General features: G+C 51.0%; 6 protein-coding genes across 6 annotated transcripts; 3 read left to right on the top strand and 3 right to left on the bottom strand.

Annotated features, from left to right (window-relative positions):
• Positions 1-967: 967 nt before the first annotated feature.
• On the top strand, positions 968-3,918 carry niaD (nitrate reductase NiaD; the record flags this gene model as incomplete). Its single annotated transcript, XM_033555889.2, has 7 exons — positions 968-1,241; positions 1,310-1,409; positions 1,466-1,724; positions 1,782-2,017; positions 2,068-2,291; positions 2,343-2,963; positions 3,026-3,918. The coding sequence occupies 7 exons, from the start codon at positions 968-970 to the stop codon at positions 3,916-3,918; spliced, it is 2,607 nt and encodes an 868-aa protein (XP_033411780.1).
• A 247-nt stretch (positions 3,919-4,165) lies between these two features.
• On the bottom strand, positions 4,166-7,111 carry ALT_7990 (tubulin gamma complex associated family protein; the record flags this gene model as incomplete). Its single annotated transcript, XM_033555890.2, has 2 exons — positions 4,166-6,918; positions 6,985-7,111. The coding sequence occupies 2 exons, from the start codon at positions 7,109-7,111 to the stop codon at positions 4,166-4,168; spliced, it is 2,880 nt and encodes a 959-aa protein (XP_033411781.2).
• A 267-nt stretch (positions 7,112-7,378) lies between these two features.
• Positions 7,379-8,453, top strand: ALT_7991 (EAF7 family protein; the record flags this gene model as incomplete). Its single annotated transcript, XM_089600353.1, has 4 exons — positions 7,379-7,562; positions 7,677-7,795; positions 7,861-8,053; positions 8,110-8,453. The coding sequence occupies 4 exons, from the start codon at positions 7,379-7,381 to the stop codon at positions 8,451-8,453; spliced, it is 840 nt and encodes a 279-aa protein (XP_089455246.1).
• Positions 8,454-8,851: 398 nt separating this feature from the next.
• On the bottom strand, positions 8,852-10,438 carry ALT_7992 (isocitrate dehydrogenase (NAD(+)) IDH2; the record flags this gene model as incomplete). The annotated part of the gene is made up of 6 exons (XM_033555892.1): positions 8,852-8,923; positions 8,994-9,713; positions 9,775-9,897; positions 9,959-10,045; positions 10,207-10,272; positions 10,349-10,438. The coding sequence occupies 6 exons, from the start codon at positions 10,436-10,438 to the stop codon at positions 8,852-8,854; spliced, it is 1,158 nt and encodes a 385-aa protein (XP_033411783.1).
• Positions 10,439-11,270: 832 nt separating this feature from the next.
• Positions 11,271-14,434, top strand: ALT_7993 (exocyst subunit SEC5; the record flags this gene model as incomplete). Its single annotated transcript, XM_033555893.2, has 2 exons — positions 11,271-13,652; positions 13,709-14,434. 2 exons carry the CDS (start codon positions 11,271-11,273, stop codon positions 14,432-14,434), a joined length of 3,108 nt encoding a protein of 1,035 aa, XP_033411784.2.
• Positions 14,435-14,593: 159 nt separating this feature from the next.
• Positions 14,594-15,297, bottom strand: ALT_7994 (uncharacterized protein; the record flags this gene model as incomplete). The annotated part of the gene is made up of 2 exons (XM_033555894.2): positions 14,594-15,090; positions 15,168-15,297. 2 exons carry the CDS (start codon positions 15,295-15,297, stop codon positions 14,594-14,596), a joined length of 627 nt encoding a protein of 208 aa, XP_033411785.1.
• Between the last annotated feature and the right edge of the window lie 142 nt (positions 15,298-15,439).

The raw sequence follows: 15,439 nt of genomic DNA on the forward strand, positions 1-15,439 counted from the left end.
CGACATAACACCATCGTGGAGTGACTGTGCAACAGGGACCGAGTATGGCTCTCCGTCTGTTATCGTCAGGGTTGACTGATAAGGACGATAGCGGATCTCCTTTTCCTATTTCCGCGGAGACTAAGCCAGCCCTTTGTCACGCCTTATCTCTGCCGAGTGAGAGCCCAGCGGATCATCAAAGATAAGCGGGATTGCTTTTGCCTCCCACCCGATGAATTCCAGATCGACTTCCATGGAGATACTGGGACCTATGTCGGTTGGCCTGTCTATCTATGATTCTTACCACAGCCACTGAGCTCGGGAAAGTGGCACGGTCAACAAGGAGATCAGAGCCGCTGGACTCGCTATGGGATCGTCCCTTACTTTCGTCCCACCGTGGCGGGTGGGAGGAATGGGCCTCATTTTTGAAGAAATGTCTCATGATTCTCCCTAATTCCACAGTGCTCCAAGGGCACTCAGCTTGTTTCTTTGCCAATAAGGATACAGGCTGTATCTCCTCGTCCACAGTCCACGCTGGCCTGAGAGCTCCTATGATGGGCGAAAGCTCATCGTCATACCATGGCAGATACCAGACCCAGTTCCCATTTGCACTATCGGGATCGCAGCGATCCGAGCAGATACCGTGGTAGCTTAAGGCTTATCTAGCGGTTTTCCAACCCAATACTACCTTGAGATCCCGCGGAGATCGTCATCATGAACATATCCCCGGCCTACTTCTAGCCTTTCTCCGAGGCCGTTTGTTTATACAAGTAAATATGCAATTTCTGTGTCAAGAGAATGTGTCTGACTACTGGCTTCCTCACTTGGAAACAGAATGCGTCATTTTCCTGATTCATTCCAACCTGACTATGGTTGCCTTCTTCTGTCTGGCCTATCCTTGGGGGGGTTTCTAGTCTAAAAAAGCCGGCTCGCTTCTCCGTGTTCCCTTCATTCTATACCATCATTATCAGCTGTGAAACTCTGAGCGATGGCGACCATAACCCAAGTTCAGACGCAGGAGACACAGACGGTCTTGCCGAAGAGCCTTACGGTAGTACCAGGCCAGATCACAGTCAAGGAGATCTCGAATCTCGACCTGCCAGATATCCCACTTCCACCGCCATCCACGAACCCGACTGAGATCCTCGCTCAAGACAAGGGCACACCAGACAATCATGTTCCTCGAGACCCTCGGCTCATCAGATTAACGGGCGTCCACCCATTCAATGTCGAACCTCCACTGACAACGCTGTTCAATGAAGGTATGAACTCTCCTTTGGAGCTCACTTTATTCCAATTGGCATGACGCTCGGCTCACACCCACGTAAAGGTTTCTTGACATCACCAGAACTCTTCTACGTCAGGAACCATGGACCTGTCCCTGTAGTGCGTGACGAGGATATTCCAAACTGGGAGATCAGCATCGAAGGGTAAGTGATTGTTCGATGATGTTGTTCAAATGCCGAGGGATCTAACTCTCGTAAAGGCTGGTCGAGCGGCCCGTCGTCTTGAACTTTCGTCAGATTTTGCAGAAATTCGATCAGATCACAGCCCCAATTACACTTGTATGTGCCGGAAACAGACGCAAGGAGCAGAATACAGTGCGGAAATCAAAGGGGTTTTCTTGGGGACCAGCTGGTCTGTCAACAGCCCTTTTTACGGGCCCCTTGATGGCGGATGTCCTTCGATATGCCAAGCCACTGCGTCAGGCCAAGTACGTCTGCATGGAGGGAGCAGATAAGCTGGTCAGTATTCCTCCTGGAATTGCCATTCCATTCTCTGGTCCACTGACTTTGCTATAGCCTAATGGCTACTATGGCACATCGGTCAAGCTCAACTGGGCTATGGATCCCAACAAATTGATCATGCTTGCGCATAAGATGAATGGCGAGCCTCTTCGTCCGGATCACGGTCGTCCCTTGAGAGCTGTTGTACCTGGTCAAATCGGCGGTCGAAGCGTGAAGTGGATCAAGAAACTGATCTTGACTGATGCACCCAGTGACAACTGGTATCACATCTATGACAACCGAGTATTACCGTAAGTGAACCGAGATACATCAGATGACCGCTTGCTGAGCGTTGCAACAGAACGACCGTCTCTCCCGAAATGGCCGCTTCAGATCCGATGTGGTGGCGTGACGAACGCTATGCCATTTATGATCTCAATGTGAATTCTGCTGCTGCGTACCCTCAACACAACGAAGTCCTTGATCCTGCGACTGCTGGGCCGTCCTACACCGCCAAGGGTTATGCATATGCTGGAGGGGGCCGAAGAGTCACTAGAGTCGAGATCTCGCTGAACAAAGGCAAATGTATGCTATTCAATCTTTACCGTCTCTTAACAGAGCTAACTTGTCTTGCAGCTTGGCGGTTGGCGAACATTCAGTATGCTGAAGACAGGTACCGCGACTTTGACGGCGAATTGTTCGGCGGCAAAGTCGACATGCCTTGGCGTGAAACATGTTACTGCTGGTGTTTCTGGTCTCTGGATATTCCTGTGTCCGATTTGGAAGCTAGCGACGCCCTGCTAGTGAGAGGTATGGATGAAGCAATGAGCGTCCAACCGCGCGACATGTACTGGTCCGTTCTCGGAATGATGAACAATCCTTGGTTCCGAGTGACTATCACAAAACAGAATGGGACCTTGTTGTTCGAACACCCTACTCATCCTGTCATGGCCGGCGGCTGGATGGAACGCGTCAAAAAGGCTGGCGGCGATCTGACCAACGGCAACTGGGGAGAGAGCCAAGGAGAAACATTGGCAGAACCGGAACCTGTGAAGGAAATCAACATGAAGAAGGAAGGCTTGAATCGAACTATTAGTCTCGAAGAGTTCAAGAAGAACAACGAAGAGGGCGCCCATTGGTTTATCGTGAAGGGAGAAGTGTATGATGGCAAGCCTTTCCTTGAAGGTCACCCCGGAGGAGCACAGAGCATCATCTCTTCCATCGGGTTAGACGTGACTGAGGACTTTTCCGAAATTCGTGAGTTCTCCGACAGCCGTCTTTTTTTCCCTGAGAAAACGCAAGGCTGACATCAGTTACAGATAGCGAGACGGCGAAAGCAATGATGCCTGACTATCACATCGGTACAATGGATGAGGCGTCCCTAAAGGCGCTCAAAGAAGCCGGCAAAGAAGAAGAGCCCAGCGAGCCCCGTGCACTCTTCCTCCAACCACGGTCATGGACGAAGGCGAAACTCGCAGCAAAGCGGGATGTTTCCTGGGATACGCGCATATTCACGTTCGAACTGGAACACCAGAAGCAAAAGCTGGGCTTACCGATTGGACAGCATATGATGATCAAGGTCCAGGACCCCACAACCAAGGAAACTATCATCCGATCATACACCCCGCTCTCCGATCCCAACAAAGAGGGGTCAGTTGATGTACTCATCAAGGTCTACTTTCCAACGCCAACCGTACCCGGTGGAAAAATGACAATGGCCCTCGACCAGCTTCCCCTTGACTCAATGATCGAGTGCAAGGGCCCCACAGGCCGGTTCGAGTATCTCGGAAATGGCAGGGTTACTATCAGCGGTAAGGAGCGGCGCGTACGCTCCTTCAAGATGATCTGCGGCGGTACAGGTATCACCCCGATCTTTCAGGTTCTCCGCGCAGTGATGCAAGACCCTCAAGATCCCACATCGTGCGTTGTCCTCTTTGGTAACAGACAAGAGGAGGATATCCTGTGTCGAGCCGAGCTCGATGCATTTGAGGCGTCAGATAAGAACAAGTGCACGATAGTACATACTCTCAGCAAAGCACCAGACACGTGGACTGGCCGGAGAGGACGTATCAGCGAAGCACTTCTGACGGAGTTTGCGGCGGCTGACGATGAGAGCATGGTACTCATCTGCGGGCCTGAGGCGATGGAAAAGTCTGCCAAGACGATCCTTTTAGCCCAGGGGTGGAAAGAATCAAATCTTCATTTCTTCTAGCTTTTTTAGAATGGCTGCGACTGTTTTCATAGCGATCATGATTACTGGATGGAAGGCTGGCGTTCTGGGACTGCATGTATGGGCAATAATTTGAGAAATAACGAGGTATACGGGATCGATTATGTCACGTCAATAGAGATACTTGCTAGATATTCGCGCATTCGCAAATCAAATGTTATATCCTGTCCACCGGCCGGAAAATCTCTGAAAGTTGCTAGCTGAACACAGAACGAGGGCGTTGACTCGGTCAATAGTATCTTTTCATGTCTAATCGCACCAGAAGACGCTCGAATATGCTTATTGGTTCTGCTCTCGACCTGCTGGCGAACTTGGATGAAGCCTTTACGCCGTCCAACCCGCGCAGGTAGCCGACAAAGGCCGATGTTTGTTTTCGGAAGGTCGCATAGAGATGCGCAATTGTATCTTCGCTCTCATGGCGAACACCCTCCATCCCATCGAGCCGGGACAGCGGAGCAAATGTCAGAATCGTCCCGAAGATCTTCTCAAGCAATCTGGCAGCCTCGGCGTGTCTCTTGCTCAGGAATAGGGCGAAGAGCATCTGGTCAAGGGTGTCTTCGTGGTACCTTCTCAGCCAGGAAACGGAGTGTGCTGCTTCTATAACGCCGTCTATGTCGCCCTGCTCGAGACAGTATTCAATTCTCGTAAGGGTATCCTGGAAACTTTTCCAGGTAGAGCCGACGCCAATGTGAAAGCAGTAATCGCTCACTGCGAGGACGAAATGTTGACAGTCTATGCGGAATCTCTGGAAAAGATTTCGTGTATCCCCAGAAAGAGAGCTCCTTGCAGTTGAATCGCGAATGAGACCTCTGACTACCGAAACCATGCGGATCAGGCGTAACAAATGCTTGAATAGGCGGTCGTATTGATCCAAAGATCGTTGCGTTATAATCGTTTCCAGAACAGCGGAGGGCTTATACTGAAGACGGAGAAAATCGAGTGCTTCAATGGCATTCGGATCCTTGCATTTCACAATCTCTTCGTCGGTCAAGTCGCGAATTGAAAAACTTAACTGACCAGGAAGATCCCGTTCCCTGAGAAAATCGGCATTACTTGAACTGTCTAGGCGTCCGTCCATGTTGCATTCACTGAGAAGGCCGATCAATACCAGTCGCAACTCGGAGCTTGCAGGAGGCCAAGTGTCACGATCTCCTAGGCGCAAACCGGTATGCACGCCGCTTCGTACGACGCCTGATCTACGCTCGCCACTCTCCATTTCAGGATCAAAAAGTGAGTGCGAGAGGCGCGAGGCAAAGAAGCCATCACCTAACAGTTGAAATCGCCACTGCAGGGTGAGGTGGTATCTTAATTTGTGTTCCTTGAATAAGAGGTGAAGACAGGAAAAGTCAACGAGTAAAGCTTGGGAGGATAGTAGCGGCGCCAGAGAAAGATAGACAGCGGATATCATTTCTGGCCCAAAATTGTTCCTGCGTGGATGAATTGGTCGAGACATCTCCAACCTACTTGTGGCGAACAATGGTCCGAGTTCGTCGTCTTCTAAGGAAGAGTCACTCGCAAGCAACCCGGTCGTATGCTTGGAATCATCGATGTCGAAGAGCTCGAAAGCACCAGAGATAGCTTGATCGTCTCCGTCAGAACCAGGTATCTGCATTTGTTCTCCTGCAAGTACTTTATCCTTCCTCACTTGCCCCGAGTGTTGGCCCCGACTGTACCTGAGGATTTCCGAGCGGAGTTGAGCCTCATATTGCTGGGCTTTCTTTTGGATTCTCTCTATGTCGGACCAACTTCCCGCACATCGCAAATTGGGACCATCTTTGCGAAGGATCGCATCATTTGCGATTGGGTGCTGAGGATGGTAATGTCTGAGTAGCCGCAAGCTTCGACCGGTCTCGAATATCAATTCGGCTTGCTCCGCGGGGATAAAGGTCGGCATTTGCTCCGGATGATAACGATATTGCAAACTTGCTGCTTTCGCACTTCTCGAACCTGCTCTACCCTCGTATCGCTCTATGGCCACGAAGGCTTCACTCTTCGCCGCCATTTCCACTAATGCGGGTGTCTCAGTGCGCAGGCCGACCCAAGCTTCCACGTAATGGAGCCAAGGTGCAATCACACGAGCAACAAGTTCATGAAAAAGATTTTCCACAGAGCCGAAAGTTTGAGAAAAATGAGCCGCCTTCTCAATGACGGCAGAGATTACTTGCGTATCTGACGCAGCTTTCTGGACTGCTTCGACTATGTTTGATAACGCGCCAACCAGATCACCACACCGCTGAAAGAGTGTCATGATTTGAACGAGGGACGAGACTTCCTTAAAATAGTTAATTATTTGCTTCTCAAGCGTGTAGATAATCACAGCCGCAGCACTGGCAAAAGCAGATCGAGCAGAGAACTCCTTGGGCTTGATCCGAGTCCGGCGCGCAAAATCCCGTATGTTGTACATAGCCGTACCACAGCGGAGGACATCCTCTGTCAGGCCATTGACAACGGCGAGGCTGACCCCAGAAACGCGGACTTTGTCAGATACCCTTTCAAACGCTTTCCGCTGCTTATTGTAACGGAAGAATATGGAGCTCCAGCCTAGTCCAAGCCTAAATAGAGCATGGAAGAAGACATCATTCCGAGCCACACGTCTCGCGTCTTTAGATCCATTTTCGGGATACTGGCGTGCCAAAGCCGAATCAAAGCCTTTCGCACCGGACTCGCTGAAATAAGCGGACGTCGGCTCGAGAGACGATCGATCATGGTACCTCTCCCATGACCTCAGCGCAATCTCAGAAATTGTAGCACTTTGCAGGCTTTCAAGCGTCCAGATGCTATCTGACTCGGCTTCGAGAATATCATCGTTCTGGTGGCTAAGGGAATCGTCTACTTGAGTATCACTGAACGCATCCGTGATTGACTCTGCCGGCTGATCGAAGAGGAAAACGGTATGCCCTTCGATATTATCCAGCTGGGGTAATGGGTCTGCATCTTCCGCGCGCAGCTTCAGAGGGCTCTTAAAAAACCCCTCATTCAAATCTTTCAAGGCGAAGCTGTCAGCTGCCCATGATTCGCGTCAAGTAAGTGCTAATGTGTAGAACGTACCAGGTAGGTTCTCATTCCATTGGAATAAATCCGACGGCTGCAAAAATTCCAAAGTAAAATCGGAAAGCTTCCACAAACTATCGCTCGAGAACGGATCCGCGTCATACTGGCCCTGATCCATCATCATCCATGCCGTGCCATTTCATGCATATAATCCTAGACTCCTTATCAGCATCTTGAGCCTTAACGCGTTGTTGGCGCGCCATCACATGCGACTAAGCTTAAAGCGTACTAGCGCCTGCGCCAAGCCAACGCCCGGGCCACCGTTTGTTAGGGAATCCTAGGCGCTGTTGCGCGCATCGTCATACCTGACCTGAAATAGCCAGACAGGATTTCCATTGTCCAGACTACCTTCTGTAGCTCGCTGTCCGTCTCAAGACGGTGCTATGTTACAATGCCACCTAAGAAGAAACTAAAGCTGACTGACGTCCAAGCCGAATCTGCGCAGCCGGCCGCCGATACACCCGCCAGTGAGGGCGCAGGCAAGCCAGACAATGGGCACGATTTGGTGGCGGATCCCTGGACAGATGAGCAGGAGACTGCTCTGCTGAAGGGGATTATCAAATGGAAGCCAGTTGGTAAGTTCCGACAATCTTTCACTCAACGTTGCCAACGATTTGCGTCCAAGTGACGAAAAACAAACTAATCGGTGCATATATCTCAAGGCATGCACAAACACTTCCGTATGATAGCAATATCCGAGTTCATGAAAAGCCAGGGCTACGCGCCATCGAATTGCGAGCACACGCGGATACCAGGAATATGGAAGAAGCTAGGAACACTCTACAACCTGCCTGCGCTCGATGAACGTGTACGTCATGGCAGGCGCGCGTTTCCTCCTTCAATTGCGGCACTGACGTATTTTTAACGATCCAGGAAGATTCGTTGATTACAGAACAATCTGATGACCCTGACGGATCAAAAGACTTCTATTGCCCGTTTGAACTGCCCGAAGATGAATACGGCGACCTGATGTTCGAGAGGAGACTAGCGATGGAGGGATCCGCGTCACCTAATCCCAGTGCGCAAGCAGAGTCCAGAAGAGGCAGTACAATAGCGGATACAGATGGTGAGAAATTATTATTATGACTAGTCGCATGATTCTAATTCTTGTTCCGGTTATAGAACCACGCTCATCCCCAGCACCGTCACGAGGCAGAAAAGGAACCCGCAGCGCTCGCCAAGGAACGCGAGGCACCCGTTCGATGAGACTCCAAGTCGAGATTGAATCTCGTAAAGGATCAGGCGCCGGGGAAGAAGACGTAGGGTCCGAGGAGACCGGGGCCAACGAAGAAGGCGACGAGGAAGGGTCAGATGGGGCGCAAGACGAGAGCGAAGAGGACCACGCGGATGGAGACACAGGCGGCTCACCGACTACAAGGAGCACACGTGCGCAGACGACCAAATCCAGACAAAAAGGAGGCAGGGGCGGGGGAACAGGAACCAGAAGAGGTGGTCGGCGACGATAGGATTCGGCTCCTTGGGGTTCTCTTTCATCTTTTGACATGATTTGCATTTCGATACCTTGAAAAGCTCGGAGTAGGCGTTCGGCAGGATTTATGTATGATTATGCAGGAGCCATGATGCTTGTACTACTATGATCATCTTTACGTTAGGGTCTGACCAGTACGGAACAAGCTTCAAATGAGAAACACTGAGTGTGTCGTCGACCACTTGGATGTACCACTTGGTTGCAAGTACAGAAGCGACCAGTGAGATCAGATCGTATAGGAGCACAAAAAGGATAACTTTCGGTATAAGTGGCATCTTACTAAGTACATCTAAGTACATATAAAAAAGATCTAGGGTCGTTCAAGGGCTAAAAGTAGGACATTTGAGGGAATAGTACATTTCAACGGCAAGTCCCTTACAGGCGCTTGCAGATAGCCTCAGCATACTCGTGGGTCTTGGCCTTGCCTCCCAGATCGCCAGTGAGAGTCTGTAATATAGAATGTTAGCATCCGTAAAGTTCGATAGAACGGAACAGATCGTCCCGGGACTGAACATACCTTGCCCTCAGCGAGGGTGTCGAAAGTGGCCTTCTGAATACGAGCAGCGTGCTCGGTGAGACCCATGTGCTGCAGCATCATAATACTGGACAGGAGCAGAGCAGTGGGGTTTGCGAGACCCTTGCCAGCAATATCGGGAGCAGAGCCGTGAACGGCCTCGAAGATCGAGCACTCGTCACCGATGTTACCGGAAGGAGTGAGACCGAGACCACCGATCAGGCCGGCGCACATGTCGGACAGAATGTCACCGTACAGGTTGGGCATGACAAGGACCTTGTCGTTGTAAGGAGTGGGATCGGTAACGATCTTCAAGCAAGAGTTGTCCAGCAGCTCAGCATCAAACTCGATATCGGGGAACTCCTTGGCGATTTCGCGGGCAGTGTTGAGGAACAGACCATCGGACATCTTCATGATGGTGGCCTTGTGCACGACACGGACCTTCTTCTTGTTGACCGAACGAGCGTACTGGAAGGCGAAACGGAGAACCCTCTCGGAAGCTTCTCTGGTGATGAGCTTGATGCTCTGGACAACACCATCGACAACAACGTGCTCAATGCCAGAGTATTCACCCTCGGTGTTCTCGCGGATCAGAACAGTATCGACGTTGTCGTAAGGAGTCTTGTAACCGGCGACGGAGCGGCAGGGACGCAAGTTCGCAAACAGGTTGAAAGTACGACGGAGAGTAAGGTTAAGGGAAACGTGACCCTTGCCGACAGGAGTCTGCATGATTTCGTCTTAGCACTATATTTCTGCGGATCGCCAGGGCACAAGGTTGACTAACAGCAAGAGGACCCTTGAGAGCGACATAGTTCTTCTGCACACTTTTGATGGCGTCGTCGGGAATAGCGGTCTTTCCGTCCTTCAAGATGGGAGTGACGTCGACGGGCTCCCACTTGATGGGGGCCTACAGCTAATTTAGTACTCAATATTCCGGCGCGAGACCGAATAAGAAGAGCGAGCTTTACCTTTGCGGCAGCAAAAATATCCTTCACGGACTGCGCAATCTCAGGACCGATGCCGTCACCCTCAATCAGGGTGACTGTGTACTTTCCCTATTCATCAAACATCGTCAGACCTGAGTCCTTGTAATATTCTCATCTTCCAAAAATTAATGCTCAATGGCTGCTGGAAGGTCGAATATTCCACGTAGCAGCGGTGGATGTCACCGGAGAAGAAGGAAAGGTAAAAAAAAGTTGATAGAGGCTTGACGTACATCAGGACCCTTCTGTCCCTTGAACTTGGCGACACGATCGTCAGCAGCTGAGGCATACCCGCGCAGCTAGTTAGAAACATTAGCTTGATCAGTTCCGCAATTGAATCGAGTGGAATGAGATCGTCTGAATGTCGTGTATTACCTGCGACAGAGGCGAAGCAAAACCTGGAGACACACGTGTTGTCCGCAGGCATTGGCGGGCCGGGGCAACGAAATTTCTGGCAGAGATCATTGTGATAGGTCCCCGGATCAACAACCGACGTTCAGGTCTTAGAGAGGAGAGGGATTGAAGGTAGACGGAAGGAAAGAGAGAAGAAGAATAGTACGCGGTGGCGGGTCACTTGTGCGGGAACTTTGGGGGCAGAGAGAAGAGGGTCTTTTTTGCAACAATTATCCCGGTAACCCGAAAGCCACCGCTCAATCAATCCTACTGCAACCTGAGGTATCAACTACGCAAGTGGTGCGGCCGGCCCGACTGGCCCCGTTCGGGAAGCAGCTATTCCTAACCCGGTTTGACACGTGGGCGGTATGGACACTACTTAGTCTGTTCTGCCTCCTGGCTACCTTAAGGTACAGACAGCACGGTCACTTTGTAAAGCGGTAAGGTAGCCTTGCTTTTTATATGTAAGCAATATCTGGACACAGTAGGTGAATTCTTCTGGCTGTTGATTCTTATAGTCGATTTTACTATCTTAAGCCATAATATCACTTTCTCTACTCCATACCTCCGTACTCACATCGCAAAGTCGTAAGCTGCTTGATGGAACTTAAAATGGCCATTGAGCTAGTTACCGTCTGCCGTAGTCGCTCCACCACTGATCGTTTACCGTTCAGATTAGATAACGCTTCAGGTTGGACAGCAGTCAGCAGCCATCCTTAAACGAGCTATATATGAAGGTTTTGAGGTAAAGTTTCACTTTATCTACAGGGTCATGGTACTGTAAGCTGTTTCATTTCCTGTTGTACCTTCATTGCTTACCCTTGCAGTTGCGTGTGTCTAGCACGAGGTCGAGTAACTGATCCACCGTTCCCCCTTCAACCCTTAGCCTTGGCTATATACCAGCATGACCGACATCCAGGTTGCGAATTATTATAACCTTCCATCGGCCTACCCTGAGGAATGGCCTGCTGAGCTTGATCAGAGTGAACCTTCCGACGACGAAGAAGCTCTGGGCCGTACTCCTTCGCGAGCCAGGAGGTCCCGATACTTCGCCCTCGAACGCAGTCATAGTGGTAAGGCCCTCAGCCTTGGATCCTTCAAAGGAAGTAATGCAAGGGAAAACCTTGCCAAGATCGATGAACCCGATCCTCTCGGGTCTGGTGACAGCGTCCTTCAGATCCTGAAGAAACGAGGACTAGCCTTGGAAGACGAAACCCGCTTACGGAACCGGTTCTTGCTTTCGTCAACCTCATTTTCTCCCGCCCTTTTCCTCTCCCAAGTTCACTCCGATGCGTCGATTGAGTCACTTCTTGAAGGACTCGACTTCCTCTCGAGATCTATCGACCAGAAATCGGCGTCATTGAAAGTCCTCGTCGAGGCGAACTTCGAGCGCTTTGTACGGGCCAAAGCAACAATTGATAGCGTCTATACGGAGATGAGAAACCAAGGGAAAGCAAACCATGTTCCACTGGCTCAGTCACATCGCAGGTCAGCTGGACATCTTCGAAGTATTTCCGGAGCTTCGCGAAGCGCGCCTCTTGCGGACGACAGGCCGGGAAAGAATGCTCTAACAAAGGAAAGCGACTATGGCATGAAGGGAATACGAGTACCGCTCTTGGAGGCCTCCGTCAAAGCTGAAGAAGTCTGGGGTCCGGCGTTGGGCGGACGCGAGCGAGAACAGATGCTCAAGTCAGTTGTCGACACGATGGACAAGCACCGGGATGTATACGAGATAGGTGGACTTCTCTCGAAATCTATAAAGCAGAGGGACTACGACTCTGTATTCGAACAATATACAAAAGCAAGAACGCTGGCCAAGAGCGCTAAGCATATTGCACACAAGGCAATCAGCAGTGGGCGATCTCTGACAGACGAAGAGACGCACGCTATCCTCGCCATGGGTCGGATGTGGATGGATGTGGACCATCAGATCCAGGCGTTCAAGCGCGATCTGTGGAGACGTCTCAGCGATGCGCCTACCACATCAACCACGGCCACTGCGGCCGGCACCGTGGAAGAATATATGGAGTTGATCGGCGCTCTGCTGGAATTGGGCGTGGACGACAACCCTATCTGGGTGTGGCTGCTCAGCCGCTATGACTTCCTCAAGTCTAAAATTGGTGCCTTCTGTGGACGCTGCAAGATGGAGATTGAGATCCTCCGACGCCGGCTTGCTGGTGGCGACAAGCCAACACCCAAAGCTGTGGCATCGTATCTCCGCCTGGCACCACGAGAAGAATCAGCGGATCTGCAAGGCGTGCTGGACACTGATCAGGTAGTCGAGCTCTGGGAATGTATTCTAGCGTATCTCAACAAGTTGCTGGCATCGCAGGGTGGGCTACTCGGCGAAGTGTTTGATTTCTGGGAAGTAGCACAATCCTTCATTGACGGTTCCAGACAGAAGCTTCTCCCCGCTGGGTTCGAAGGAGAAAGCCGCAGACATCACCGGCTGTCCCAAAGTGAGACCAGGAAGCTACAGACCGGGGTCGTGGAGTTGGTCGACCTTATTCGCGAAAATGTGCTGTCATTGTTTGCTGACCCACCCTTGGATGATGCTGCCTTCCTGGCGTCTCCAATATCACCAGCAACCCCGAATAGTCCGATAAGCCAAGGCGTGACTCCCACAGAATCACGCTTCAAACTCGACCCGAAGAACATGCCAATACCCACACCTAAGCGCGGGGAGTTCTGGGAGGACTATGTCTTCTGGCCGCCCTTCTCGAATTCACTCAGTGGTGTCCACTATCTCGGCCAATTCATGATCATCATTGGCACCGCGGCGAGCGAAATGGCCGCATTGAATCCTGTAGCAAGTGGTGGTAACACTCATGATCTGCTCAAGTCTCTTGTAAGCATTGCTCGTGAGCGCTCCGTCCGGGTTGCATGTGCGGCTTGGGGCAAAGACGCAGAGATCTGCAAAATGCTGGAAGACTGGACGCGCGATCCCGCGAGCAAGGATCTGACCAAGATGCCTGGGCTATTTGTGGCCTTTGAAAGTGCAATTCTTGGGAGAATGCAAAAGATCCTTTACATCTCGGAAGCCATGGCTAAATCAGGGGCCGTGGATGTCGTTACGCAACCCCCTGCCAAGCTACTCCAGATGGTCCGCACCCAATTTGTATCCAGTGTTTATAAGGCGCTCAGCGGTCTCGTGGAGAACGCGGAACATCCTGTCGTTCTAGATGAGGGTAGCGAATGGATCCTCGCCGGGTCTGCCGCACAACTCAATGGTCCTGATTCCACTTCGCCTGCTTTGGCTGCGGATGCTGTGGACTCTCAAGATAGGGTAAGTCCTTCTCTCAACCTGCTTCTGTCTTAAGTGTGTTCGCTAACATGCGTTAGAACGTGCGGATACTGCTCACGCTCTCAAACATCAAAGCCCTGCAGGCAGATTTCGTCCCACATCTAGTCACGAACTTCGAGACTGCATTTTCTGTGAAATTGACAGAAGAAGCCAAGACTATTCGCGACGTCCTAGGTCAGATCGATGACCGCCTATTCCAATCGTATACCAAGCCAACGGTCAACAAATTGAATGCCATGGTTGTCAACGGCGTTACAGACCCTGAATGGGAGCCGTCCAGCGCTCGCCCAGAGCAAGTACGCCCCTATGTATATAGCGTCTTGCTCACCCTTGTGCTTGTTCACACGGAGATCTCAACTACTATTCCTTCCTGTGTGGCCTCAGGAGCGAGCCGTTCACCACCCGCTGCGCCATCTCCGTTGCTGAACATGGTCCTCACACACTTGCTGACACAAATCTCCACGTCTCTCCTAAATGCGTTCAGCTCACGACCTTCATATACCCTGGCTGCACTGATGCAGGCAACCCTTGATACTGAATTTATCGCGCAAACCTTATCTCAGTACTCGACGGAGGAAGCATCTACTGTGCAAAGCCAGATCTATGTGGAACTGGATCAGCGGACTACACACGAAGCCAGGGCTAGGCTTCAATCAGAGCTTGGAGAAATGAGGAGCATACTGAAGCGGCTTCGGGAGAGGACAAAGGGCGAATTCGCATGTTTCAGGAAACCGAGGAGTGGGGCAGGACATAAAGCAGCTTAGGTATCATCCTGAATATTGAAGGTATATTTCATGTGAAGTTGAAGCAGGTGTGCGATAAACTCGATAAGTAACCGTAAGAGACATATCTAATGGGTATCATAGAAAGAAGACTTTTTTTTCGACCACCTCTATTTCCGTCTCCATGTGCAAAATTGGTCTCTATGTTTGACCAACCATGTGTTGAACCCTGTTGAGCAAGACTTTGCTCTCCCGTCCCAATCTCCTTTTACCGTCTGGAGCAGGCTTCTTCGCCCTAGCCATGGCCTCGCGGTCTTTCAATTTAAACTCCCGCTCTTCTCTGCGCCTCTCCGCCTCTTTCCTGCGCTTCTCCGCAATCTCCATTTCCTTCGCGAAAGCGGACGGCTTGGGTTTTCTTCTGTTCCGACGTTCACGGGGGTTATGGTCCTGTGACCGTTCAGGTCTGGGTGGTCGTTCCGGCACGGGCTCGTTCAGCATGGCCTGTCGATCTGGATGGAGCTCCAAAGACGCCGGTGCAGGATCAACGACGTTATTGCCGTTGGCATTTTCACCCTCCGCATGTTCCTCGGTCGCATAAAAGGGTCTTTTGGGTGCTGATGCAAGTTCCTCGGCTTTGATTTTGGCATAGGCCTTTTTTACTTTGGCCTTTTGGATCAGGTCGGACTTTATTTTTTGGGCTGCGATTACGTGGAATGATCAGTAAGCGAATTGGGCAGGAAAACAGTGAAGAGCAGCGTGAGGAGGCGATATCTACCTTTGCGACGGTAGGTGCCATCAGGCAGGTTTGCAGGACCAACTGAGAAGCCCTTCCTCTTCTTGACTGGGTGTTCTGTGGTCCGCTTTTCCTCGGGATTGGCATCGGCGTCACGAGAGCGTTTGGTCATGGTTGATACGATAGTATTCGTAAATTATAGAATAGTTGAAGCGGTGTGTCGGGCAACAATTATAATACTGGATGTGGCAAGTGATGTGGATTTTGCAATCGTAGTCGTGACAGGTTAATTTGCCTGACCCAAAGCGGAAATT

The sequence above is a fragment of the Aspergillus lentulus genome (assembly GCF_001445615.1).
Source record: "Aspergillus lentulus DNA, contig: Alt16, strain: IFM 54703, whole genome shotgun sequence".
In the NCBI taxonomy this organism is placed as follows: Eukaryota; Fungi; Ascomycota; class Eurotiomycetes; order Eurotiales; family Aspergillaceae; genus Aspergillus; species Aspergillus lentulus.